This window comes from Grus americana, chromosome 6, assembly GCF_028858705.1.
Source record: "Grus americana isolate bGruAme1 chromosome 6, bGruAme1.mat, whole genome shotgun sequence".
Lineage (NCBI taxonomy): Eukaryota > Metazoa > Chordata > Aves > Gruiformes > Gruidae > Grus > Grus americana.
The window spans coordinates 42,456,061-42,468,922 of NC_072857.1; the positions used below are offsets into that span (position 1 = coordinate 42,456,061).

At 51.5% G+C, this 12,862-nt stretch overlaps 1 protein-coding gene across 1 annotated transcript; it reads right to left on the minus strand.

Annotated features, from left to right (window-relative positions):
* Positions 1 to 6,526: 6,526 nt before the first annotated feature.
* On the minus strand, positions 6,527 to 12,509 carry LOC129207872 (uncharacterized). The gene is made up of 4 exons (XM_054829507.1): positions 12,433 to 12,509; positions 12,026 to 12,350; positions 9,012 to 9,311; positions 6,527 to 7,662 (listed from the first exon to the last, which is right to left on the minus strand). Exons 1-4 carry the CDS (start codon positions 12,507 to 12,509, stop codon positions 7,636 to 7,638), a joined length of 729 nt encoding a protein of 242 aa, XP_054685482.1. The 3' UTR covers positions 6,527 to 7,635.
* Positions 12,510 to 12,862: the final 353 nt, after the last annotated feature.

A 12,862-nucleotide genomic window follows, 5' to 3' on the forward strand; every position in this document is an offset into this window, starting at 1 on the left:
TGGTTAGGTCAATAAATTAGCCTCGGAGACGCAAGCTGTCCCTTGCACCCTTTTGCCAGGGGCAAAGCTACTCAGATGGCAGCAAAACCAGAGCAGCCCAGGGCCAAGTCTCTGAGCCAACACAGGGTAGAGACCCACAGCTGATCATGGAGCCAAACTCTGCGGGAGAGCACCCGCTCTTCCAGCACGCTGGGGGATTTGAGGTCCAGGGGAGGAGACTGCAAATCCCCTACCAAGCAAGACCTTCTCCCCCATGGAGAGAGAGTGCCTCAGCCTTGAGGGGGCCCGCGTCAAGATCACAGCTGTTGTGCGTGGTCTAGGCAATAGCTTCTCTTCACCACTCTGCTCCCCAACGTAGCAGCTCATTTATCAGGGAAACGTGCCAGTGAACCAAGGTGCTGGGAGAGCTGGACCGCAGCTGTGCTCCCAGCAGCTCTGCTCAGACTGGACTTAATGCACACCTTCCCAACAGCAGCTTGGTGGGATCAAGGACAGATGGGACCATCCGCTGTTGCATCCAGTACACGCCAGGCACACCAGCCCAGAGATTTTTCACTCGGGTCAACATTTCTATCCTGGAAAAGATACAAGGGATGCCCCGGGTGGAGAAGAGTGCCAGCTCAAGCGTGGTGGGAGGGAGACGACCGCACAAGCCACCCCACAAGCTGCAGAAGGTCAAGCAACGTAGCTTCCTTCCTACCCTGGCAGATGACATGGGAGCAAAGCCTCCCCTCCATGGCCTGCCCAGGGGAAGCATTTCAGGGCATTGGCTGCCCCAGAAGCATTTCATCAACTACAAAATTGTTGGATAATTGCAATATATGTGTATGCAAGGGTTGGTTTTGTTTGGGTTTTTTTACAGTCTCACAATTAATTTTTTTAACTGCAGGTGTGGAGTTGTGTGGCTGCAGCTGCTTGCCACTCCTGGGGATGGTGGCAGCCATTTTGAGCAAGGGAAAGCTGCTGGCCCAGAGGTGACTACAGGCACGTCCTTGACCCACTGCTCCTGCATGGCCTACCATCACCAGGCACAGCACCCCTTCATGGTGATGACCATGAGGACCCAGACAGACAATCTGCATTCTTTGAGGACAACCGGGAAGCAAGATCACCAGAGAGGGATGCCCCATCGCCATCTTCTCCCTCCCTCCCTGAAGGCAGCAGGGCTCAGCCTGCGGGAGCAGTGGTCAAAGCCCCAGCCCTCTTACTGATTTTCCCCTGGCAGTTCTCAGGCCGGCATCCCTGAGGAGATGTGACCTCAGCAGGGCTGATGTTACCTCACATGGCTGCATGTGGGTCAGGCTGCCCTGCGCCTGCCTCGTACCCTCAGGCAGGCCAACACGCGGAGCCCATGGCATCAGCACACATAGCACCTTCCTCCTGCCTTTTTGCTAAATAATCCTTTAAGAACTCTCTATATTTCCCCCCCCTGAAATGAATCAGGGGGCCTTCACCGTAAATTGGTGATTCTGTGGGGTGGAGGGGATAATTACACCCCCCCCCCATGCTTCCTCCCCTTGCCTGGAGGAGACAGGAGCATAAAGGCCAGGTTGTAAATCACTTTCACACATGTTAATGTGACTGTTTTTGCCAGGGAGGCTGGGGAAATAAGGAAGTACATGTATATTGTCCCCACCCTTTTTAACTTAAAGAACACACACCCCCTCCCACAAAAAATACAGAAGCAGAAGGGCACAACCTCATCCTCATATCTCAGGCAGTCTGACCTAAAAGACCTAAAACCTAGATTAGATCTTCTCTGCAAAAATACCCCATGGCTGGGACGGGATATCCTCATTACATTTTAAATGAGGCTTTCCTCCCAAAAAAACACGACAAACTCCTTCTCCAAACTCTAATCCTAATGTGGTCTCTGTGACCCACTTCAAAACCACCTCTGAGCTTCACCGTGCTGCAGAATCTATGTCCTGAGGGGAAGAACATCTCTGATGGCTATCTACCAAGCCCTGCAAACACAACAGCAGAAAAGATGTACAATCCATTTCTCCTCACAGCAGCCCAGACCCAAAACATTTCTTAGGTATCAGCAAAGAGTGTCCCAAAGAGAAAACAATCATGAGATCCCTCTAGAATGGAGCCTACAAATGTCCCTACTGATCTGTTACTGACTCCCCATCTGGACAGAGAAAACTGACTATGTTTCTAGAATATTGGCTGAATTTACTTCATCTATGCGAAACCCATTTTAAAAACCCCAGCAGCAAAATCAGAGAAACCAAACAGAGGCCTTTTGGTAAGAGAAACAAAACCAAGAAACCCAAGTCAGCTTATTTGAACACTGATAGTAAAAAGTTATATGTTTTGAGAGTTTGACAGGGGACACGAAAAGAGGAGATGAAATTGTGGAAGGGAAAATTTAAGAGGGAAACTGGTGACGGGTGTATTATTGCATACTGAGCATTGATAAATGGTAATTGTCGGAGACAGAAACACCACACTTCCTCTTCTGACTCGGGCTAGGCGAGGGACATGGGTGACTGTTAGACATGCACCAACTGTCTCTGGCTCAAGCCCAAGGGAGGATTTTGGTTCTTGGGTGCTGGCATTGTGTAAGGAAGGTGGTCATCACAAGCCTCACCCCTTGGGTTTGCTTCTGGGAATGTATATTGCCTCTTCCTTGCTCTTGAAGTGCCTCAAAGGGACAGGCACAGGGTGCGCAGCCTTGTGTTCCTGCAAGCTTCTGAGCTTCAGGAGACCTGCCTGTCCCTGCCTCCTGCCACGGATGGGAGCTGCTTTCCCTGGACTAACTTCTTAGAGGACATCAAGTAGTGCAGCTGCCCTGCACTCCCACAGCTGGGAACCCAGCCCAGCTCATTTCAGTGGAAATCTCATTAAGGAGGAGGTAGAGTTAAGTGACAAAAGAAATCAAGCTTATCAAGGTCCAGCTAGGGATAGTCAGAGGAAATGCAGCAGCCAGAGCACATGCCAATATTGTTAATGCCTTTTTTGTCTGTATCTTAGAGAGGGTTTATTTTGGCAGCTGCAAAGTGTGTTAAAAAACCATGTCCTTGTTGTATAGATTGCATAGGCCATTGGAGAGAGCCAAAGCAACCAGAACAAAGCAGCACAGGGATGGTCTGGCAGCAGAGCTGAATCCTCACCTGGCAGAAGTCCTCCCGGCTCTAGCGAATCCAGTGGTGCTGCACCACTTTACCCCAACTGAGCATCTGGCCCCAACTGGTGGTTTGGTCTGTTCGCTGTTTGTTTACTGACATCTCCTTTGGGCTTCTCATGCTTAATCTACAAAACGGTGGCCTTTTAGATGCTGCAGTGCTACGTAATTATCATCAAACAGCCACGTTCTGTAGCGGTTCAGCACGTCGTGATGGGCTCTTCGGGAGCCAAGCCTTCCTTTTAGTGTCAGTATGGCGCTCTCAGCTCCAACATCCCCAAGACTCAGAAGGGATCAGTTCAAGCAGTTCCAAGAGCAAGCTTGGAAGTGAGAGGTCTCTGTTTGCCAATGACCACGTAAGCAATTTTTTTCCCCTCTCCCAGCACTTCTTCCACAAAAGTCATTGCTATAGCGGGCTAAAAACCAGAACCAAACAGGCCTGTCTTCCTGTTCATGGCCACTGGATGTCAGTGACTTATTGATTAATCACCAAACAAGGACATATTTGAGTAGCTAGCCAAATCTAAACCACGCACACATCTCTTGCATGCTAGAGAGAGATTTCTCGGGATGCGCGGCGTCCTTCCCAGTGCCCACGCACAGCAGATTGGAGTCCGTGAGCTGTCAGTGGTGCCCTAGAGATATTATCCTCAGCAAGTCTGTCCCTGCTGGAGAGGTCAAGATGGTGGCTGTTGTATGGATGTGCTGTGGAAGCCACCCTGTCCCTCATCAGTCTGTTAGAAAGCTTGGGGTTTAGCTACTTTCATTGAGGAAGTAACCAGCTTATTTCCTGGTGAGCTAACCAAAGGGACAACTGTTATGGTAGCCACCTTTGTGAGCCCATGGGCAAGTAGCTACAGGAGCCTTCCCTCCACATGAGCTGGGGATATCACAGTGTACATGATTTTGGGGGTGAGGTGCCATTGCCATGCTGTGGTTCATCGGTCCTACTGCAGGTGGGAATCTCTGCTCGCAAACCTCTTCTCTGGCAGGGCCAAACATATCCCTCTCTTTGACTGCAAAAGGAGACACCAAGGGTGACCAAAAAGCAGGATGCAAATAAAGCTTTAAAGAGGGCAAACCATTGAGGAAACAAAAAGAAACAGCTAGGTCAGCAGTAAATCAGGCATCCTTGGCACGTGTCTCAAGCACACACAGCTCGAACCATCTGGTGGCAGCAGGCAAGATAATACAACCCAAAGCCACTTGCTCTGGCCAGCAGCATATGACAAAAGCTCTTGTGTCCCTGATAGCAAGGGCCCTGCAGGTGACACTGATGAGGGCGAGTGGTACTGAAGATATCCTTCACAAGCAGCTGTCATAGCTCTTGCTGCAAAATCATCTCTCTGCCACCTTAACGTAACCAGGGACCTAGACCATGACTTGGCCAACCGCAAAAAACCCACCTTGCCTCTTCAGATTTGTTGCTGCCTGGTCCTTCCACTTGTCCTCACATCCTCTGAGCAGCCTAACACAGTCACTGCCTTGTGTGTCCAAGGCCAGCTTTGGCCTCATGCCAGGTGACTGCAGAGGGCTAGCTGCACCTTGACTGTGCAGACCAGCATAAAGATGACTTCAGTGACATGTGTCCTTTTGCATTTTAGCTTTAGCATGGCTCTTCCGGCTCTGCAAATCGCAAGGATCCCACCTATAGCAATTCTCACGAGGAGCTTGGGAGCAGGGATTCCCTTCGTTGCATTTTCAGCACGCACATCTTCGGCCTCAGCACGCATCCTGGGTTTTCTCATTTCAGCAGTGGAAGCAGCAAGAGCTGAAATTGTACCCATCATGTTGCTATTGGTCGCTCGATCTTCTCTTCCCCCACTCTTCCTCCTGCCGCCCCCACTTCATTCCGCATTTTTCACATTTCTGGGGATTGTTTTTCACCTCCCAATGTTTTCTGGAGCTTGCCCAATAGAAATAAATGCAGCCTGACCATCACTGGTGGGGCAAGGGGTGGGAGGTTACACTCTCGGTAAATTTAGCCTCTCACTGACAGATTTATCTTCCTTAATCAGAACCAAGTGTGGTTAGCGAGGTTTGTTTTTGTAGACTGAACTTCCCCAAAGTCAGTGCACACACACCTCCCCCTCCCTCCCCAATTACATAAATGTTTTTAGTTAAGAGCTAATTTCCTGGAGCATGTGCCAGTGCTCTCTCCAAGCAAACAAAACAAAGACAACATGTAAAAAACTGTGTTTTGCATTTGAGAAGGAAGCTTGTGCTAATAAAAGTCTAGGAATGACAAGGTGTCAAAGGGTCTTTTCCCCATTTCTCCTCCTTCATTTGCACATGTAAGTTAAAGCAGAGATGGGGAGCACTTTTCCAGCCTAAAAATACAGGTTGTCTTGGTAGACCTCGAAAAGCTTTGTATAACAGCATTGGAGAGGTCAGCGTGCTGAAGGATGTTGTGTTAACTGGCTCTTGATGAATTCGTCTGGACTTCACCAGACCTTGTCTCTATCCAGCGTGACCCAGAAAGTCCTTTTCAGCATGAACAACATCAGGCTCTCACAACAGCTGGCCACGTGTTGCCTAATCATAGAATCATGGAATGGTTGCGGTTGAAGGGACCTTTAAAGGTCATCTAGTCCAACCTTCCTGCCATGGGCAGGGACAACTTCAACAAGATCAGGTTGCTCAGAGCCCCATACAACCTGACCTTGAATGTTTCCAGGGATGAGGCATCCACAGCTTCTCTGGGCAACCCGGTCTAGCGTTTCATCACCCTCATCATTAAAAAAAAATGTCTTCCTTATATCTAGGTGCCAAGCCTCCTCAGATACTCTGAGTTGTCTTTCCGCCTTTTGCAAAAACCCAGTCACAGGGAACTAAAGTTTTAGTCAGAAACTAAAACAATGCCTTTCATTAGGCAGACGAGCCTGGCAGATTCACCAGCTTCTCCATTTAAATAAAGACTGTCTGCTCTTGTCCTTTCCTCATCCTACGTTCACATGTTGGCACCACCGAAGTATCCCATCCTGCCACAGCTTGCATCAGCGGGGAGGCTGATCTAGCCAGGCCTTGGCTCCACAGTCCTCTCCTGGGAACAATTTGGAGGCCGTGTGCTAGGAGAGACTTTGTGGACATCTTCCTTCATGGGGCTCCTCCTCTACATCTGTCCATGATCTTGCTTTAACATTTCCCTTTCGTTTTTCTTCCCATCGTGCTATTAATTAAGAACATTTCTAACATGTGCCAGCCTGGAATGTGTTGTAATGACCACTTTTCTTCTGTTTGTGTTTAAAGGATTGTTTTTATTGAGCTCCTAAAATGCAACCAAGCCTATAAAGAACAGATTTGAAGAGAAAAACTTGAATTCGGACTCCAGGAAAGTTCAGTAAACTTCCATTTGGTCTCAGACAGGTGGACTACATGAAGGGCAACCATGACTTCAGTCTCTCTCCACTTCTCGTGTTATGCATGAGAAGCCTGGCTAGCATAACTTAGTAATGTTTCTTCCCCCTCTTTCAACAGGCTGTGCTGGTTGCCAGTTAGAAGAAAAAGCAAGAAATGGGGAGGGAAGCCCAGGATATCCCTGGTCCCAGTATGATGTCCCCATAGTCATCAAATGCACCTATTGGATGGGTCAGAACAGGCCAGCTCAAGACGACCTGTAACAAGTTGAGATACTGCAGGCTGCGGCACCCAAAAGCACTAGATCTAATCATGGTCCTTTTGGATTTCACACTTACTAATTTCTCTGGGATCCATCTGGACAGAGGCCATGATTAGAAAAGTAGTTTGCTCAGACTTAGTCCATGGAAGCCACCAGAAAGGGTTGCTTTGCTGTGGTGCACTGTTAACGTGTTTGCTTTCCTTTCTCTCTGGACACAGGAAATGAAGAGGATCTGGGAGGATAAGGCATGTAATAAATTGACTTCTTATAAATCAGCCCATCTCCTGGTCTTGCCACTGCTGCCTTGGTTTCTGCTTTAACAGAGTGCAGATGAGCATCATTAGCTTGGTTTCTGCTGTTCATCATCTCGAACGTATGTGGCAAATCCCAGGCAGGTTCCTTGTGCCTTTACCCGTACCTGGGGAGACTTGTCTTTGAATGGTACAGCGGTGGGTCTCTTGGTACGCAGTTATCCACCACGCATTTGCCCTCAAAGGGCTCACCACGGGCATTTGGCGCTCTCCGTTGCTGGCTGGAATTGATTTACTGAGCCTGTGTAGCAGCACACCAAAACACTGCCTAAGGGTTATTCTGCCCTAAAGGCAGCTGGTGCTGTGGGAATCAGCATATCAGAAGGGTCTTAAAAACCTCAGCTCGAGGAGCTCCTCCTAAACTGACACCATGACACCTGGCCTTTGCTCTATACTCCAGGGTTTTGCAGGAAGGAGAACGGGGTTCCTGGGCAGCTGGGGTGGCCTTGTTGCAAGGTCTCACTCATTTTTTACGTTTTCTTTGGGGGCTGCTGCTGTTCTCGGCACGTGACAGAGGTCTGCTCAGGAGCTACTGCATAGGGCAAACAGGAGAATGATTCTTCTCCAGAGCCCTACGTGAGGCTCCTTCCATGGACACACTGTTTGAGACAAGAGGCAGGACAAGTCACAATTGCTGCGCTTCTGGTTTTGGGTCTGTTCTCACTGTGTTTAACAGCCAAATCCAACCCCGCTCCCAGCAAATGCCCTTTTCCATGGCATTTCCCCATCCTGGTGTCCGGGGGCTGTACCTAACCACCTCAGGTTGCAGTCCTCAGGTTGAAGCACTGCTTCCCCAGCAAGTCTTTGCTTCCTATACTTTTAACACATCATTATCTTACGCTGCCTGGCACGTGGAGGCCAATGCTGCTCCCCCAGCTTCAACGCAACTGATTCACTTCCACCAAATGGCCTTGCAGTGGGACCCAAGTACCCATGAAAAAACCAGAGGCATCAGCATCGCACCCAGGGCAAGAGGAGCCCCTCCACAGCTTGCGTTGGGAAAACTTGTGATTTAGGACACTCAGGGTATCCCCACAACTCACCGCCCAGCCCATCTGGGCCTATGAAGATTGCTGCGTAATAAAAACACCTAGGAAACAACGCATGTGAAAACAAGACGCAAACCGGCAGTCCTGGCACAACCAGGCTGTGCGGATCTTGAATGGGAACTCTGCCTGGATTTTTTTAATGCCTTACTGGCATCAGCATGCAGAGGTGAGCCTTGCGCAGTGGTCGCAGCCCCAGATGTCAGCTCCCATAGCCCAGGCGAAGGCTCGCGCAGCCCAGCCTCTGGCGTCTGGGTCTCCTGATGCACCAGGGCCACGTACAAATCTAGGTGGGGTTGTGTTTCCATTATAACACCATTAATGTTTTCTTTTCCCATCGGTGCAATTAAGGATGAATCCTTATGTTTCCTTTTTGCGTACAACAAAGTTAGGTCAGCCCAGAGGCATTGCTTAAGCACGAGACAGCTTAGCTGGGCAGAAAGAAAAGTTACAGCAGCTAAGAGAAATTGCAAAAGAGGGAAGAAGCAACGCAGAGGGGAGAGGTGCCTTTATATATTTTGTGAATTAGCAAGGGCCGAGACGGAGTCCCTACCCTGTGACATCTTTAATCCCGACTGGGCATCTTCCTATGTGAAACTCCCAAGAAACCACCCCAGTTTTTTAGCCTAATAGCAGTTTTTACTACCTTGCCCTGTTTGGGTGAGCAACGACTCTGTATTCAGGACAGCATTTACTGGATTTCAAAGTTCAGCCTGCAGCTGTCTGGAGCTACAGCAGGACTTGACAAATGGCACCCAAGGCTGGGCCCACGAGCTGCCTTGGGTGGCCACAGAGGTGGGGATGCCCTCAGATGCAACCGGGGGCTGGGAGCACTGCAGGGGGGTGCCCGACACAGCTCTCGCTGGAGCTTCTCTCTTTGCCCCTGAAAGAGAAGCGGTTACCTGGTGGTGCAGCCGATGCAGGGACCTTCCAGCCTCGGCTCCAGCTGAGGGCTGCTCCTTCCACCAGGCACACAGGCTCTCCGCAGCGGTGGAGCTGTGTGTGCAGCCCAGCTCTGTGCCGTGAACATCAGCCCAGATGTGCTGGCCCAGAGCACATGGGTGCAGCTGGGGCAGCTCCTCACATGCAACAACAGTCCCTCGCTTCAGCTGACGCCCACTTCTGTCCATCTTCCAGGGGCTGTACTGGACCAAAGTGCTTCTCCCCCGCCCAGAGACACGTTCCAGTTTCCAGAGGGTGATCTGGAAGGGTAAATTTCACTCTCATTTTTTTTGCTTCATGTCAAAATTCCCCTCATTTCCCATAGAAAGCAAGCACACGTGGGACTATTTTTATCCTGGTTTATTTTAACTCACTCTTTCCTATGTTGCCTCTCACATAGCTGTAAAGAGAGCACTCCCACCCCACAGGCATGCATGGAAAAGCAAAATGGCAGCAGCTGGAAGGGCACTTTCTCCCTGTACAGCACAGCAGGGCTGGGGGCAAATGCGCTGCCTGGTAATTACAGCGCAGCATAATTAAAACAATCACTGTTTGCAGCCTTGCTCCACAGCCCACAGGGTGCAGCTCCAAGGTACCGCTGCCCGCACCAGCCCATCGCTGGAGATACCTCCAGCCAAATGTGTTCCCATCCCAATGGCGCTGCCCCAAGGGACCCGACTCAAACGGTTTCAGCAGTTTGGCCCCAGGAAGGCGATGGAGAGCCGGAGCAAGCCAAGGGCCCCCAGAGCCGCATTCAGAGCTGAAGCCCGGTCACAGCCATCAACAGGGCAAGAACCGGGGTGCTGCCTGGCCCCTCTGGGACAGGGTCTCTTCTGCCTGTCTCTGCCTTCAGCAAAGCCTGGGGAAGGGGATTGGGATGATCAGGAGCTGCTTCAGCCAGGGATGCAAACGGCTCTGGCCAGGGCAAACGCTATGGGGGCTTACCCAGCGGATGTTGCGGGCCAGTGGGGTTTTTTTGGTTTGGATGAGCAATGCGCAAAGGTCTGGGTTTCGCTCCTCAGGGGAATTAAAACATAGCCCAAGCCTTGGTGTTTTTTCACAAAGGGGAATCACTGCTTCCCACCAGCATGACTAACCTCGCTAATTGTGGCCTTTGCGGTCAAGTATCAGCTGGCTAGAAAGGCGGCCGTGCTGCGAGGCTGCGGCCGAGACTTCTGTTCCCTGCGAGCGTGGCAGCGTGGATGGGAAGCAAGACAGGAGGGGAGGCGGAGGAGGCCAGACTCTGCCCAAGGGACTGTCATTTCCCAGAGCTGCCTCTCACCCTGCCATTGCTCCCAGAGCATCTTCCCAAGGCTCCTGCCAGATTCCCTAGGGGGAAATCAGCCTCTCCGTCCCACCGCCCCTCTGCAGCCCAGATAACAGCGTGCCACGCTGCCCGCAGTGCCACGCTGCCCGCAGTGCCAGCCTGCAGCATTTGCTGGCAGGTCCCCCGTTACCATGGCAATGCTGTCAAGGTTCAGATAACGTTTTCCTCCATCCCGATTTCTGCTGCAGATTTATTTTTGCCCCCACTCAGGACTTCGTTAGCCACACCAGTGCAGCCTGTCTCGCGAGGCAGCCGGGAAAGGGTTAGGACGCTGCTCTGCCGTCAGGGCTGTGGTCACACTGAGTGAAGTCCTTGCTCAGGAATAACAGCATTAGATCTTTCACAACAGAGGTAAAGCTGAAATCAGCAAGCAGATACTAATAAATCCTCCTTCTTATTAGACTTAATCACAGGGAAAAACCCAAAAGGCCTGAAACATTTTTGATAAGTGACAGAGAATTTTTTTTTTTTTTTTTTTAAAGAACAGCTCACCATGCAGAGGGGACAGCCATGGGGACAGCTCCTGTCATTGCTGATCAAGCTATGGGCGCTGATGCCATGCTCAGGCCCACCAACAGCCCCTCTGCTTAGTCCCCCCATCTTCAGCCCTCGTCTTGGGAGGAGGTGACACCAGGTGACACCAGCCTGTGTCACCCCTGCGTGGACAGCCCTGCCCAGGGGGGCAGCTGGGACACAGCTAGCCCCCATGTCCAGCGCCTGGGCGAGCAGGAAGCCCCACAGGAACATCTCCCTGGGGACACGGTCTCTTCTCACCCAGGTGCTATTTCCTGGTGGCCTCCATCCAGCTTCTCCATAGCAACATCTAGACATTAAATATAGATGCATCCCCAAACTGCCTTTGCAAAAACGCCACCTCTCCCTACCACAGACAGGTGTTTTGAGGGAATATCACATTTCCCCCTTACCCATCTCCAAATGAAGATGATTAGGAGTGGTCCCACATCATCTGCACCCCAAGCTGTTAGCTAGCTGATGAGCTGCTAAGTTATTTTTTCTCCCTGCTGAAAGAGATTAGCCTATGGTTTCAGATGCAGAGGGACAACGCCTGCTCCCCAGGACAGCCGGGCAGTGCCAGAGCCCACACCCAGGGAGGAACGCAGGGCTGGGGACAGCCGGGACCCCCAGGGACCAGGAGCTGGGCATGGGCAGGCAGCGGTACCCACCTCACTGCCCTCAGAGGATGGACAAAGCGGCTTCTTCAGCAGGTACATGGGACCAGCTGCCACAACCTGAACACATCCCGGGCCTTGGGAAACCTCAGCACAGAGAATGCTGCTTAAATACCTTCCCGGGGATCGTTAATCTGTTAATGCTTGTAGAGAGGGGAAGAGAAAAGATTCCCCACAAGGGGAAGAGGACAGCTGGGACTGTCAAGGGGGGCCAAGGAGAGCACCCGGGCCAGAAAATTAAGCACCATAGAAGCAGGCTGCTGCCCTGGGCAGGATGCTAACGGAGCATGGCTTAGTGCTGTGCAAAAGAGAAGGTGCAGCATTAGCTTCCTGTAGCCACAGCCCCCACTGTGTCCTGAGACTTCCACAGAAAAATACTGGGGACTCTTCACTCACCTTTTCCGCTCAAGCCTGGGCACTTCTGAGCGGGCACGGTACGCGGCCATGCTCTGCTCACCTGCTTTGTGACTCCCCAGCGATGCCTCTCTGGCAAGTTCAGCAGCAGGGTACCACTCCCGATTCCTGCCAGTTTTGTGAAAAGCAGACAGCGGGGCTGAGACAAGAGACGTGATTGACTCCTTGGCTGAGGAAAGAGCCGAATCTTTATTGGACACTGCTGGCAGATGCGAGACATTACACAAAAAGCTGTGATCGCACCCATCAGGCACCTGGTGAAAGGTCCCAAGCCCAGGGAGGCTGTTGATGCAATGACAGCAGGGTCACCGTTAGCTGCAGTTTCCAGGCTCTTTCCTACAAAGACGTTGCACCTCAGTCCTTTCAGCCTGGGGTATGATAGGACAGGCGTCAGGGACCCTTCTGCAGTGAGTGTGGGCAGGACCTGGCACTGGGGACGGTTCCCCTCACTGCGTGGTGTGTGCCAACGTGGGCATGGAGCGGCTGCTGGACTGCAGAGTCCCGCAAGGGGAGGCCGAAGGCACCATGCAGGCAAATGGGCTCGGAAGGCACCTGGGCACCATGGTGGTGCTTCAACTGCGGCAAACCCTTTCAGAAAGCCCAACCCTACTCACCGACAGCACAAGGTGGAAAACCTCTGCAAAGGTAACGCATTCCTCATGCAACCTGCTTTGCAGCTGAGCCCAGCGCTGGGATTATAGGAGCCCAGGGACTTCCCCGACCAGAGCCCGCGCTTCGGTTTCTACCACAAATCTGTCAAGTCACTTTTTGAAGCCATGCAGCTCTTTGGCACCCATGACATCCTGCAGCAAGCTGGTCTGCTGTTTAATGGCACTGTTTCTGTTACCAAAGAGAGGGAGTCGCCTTTTCCGCATGTGAA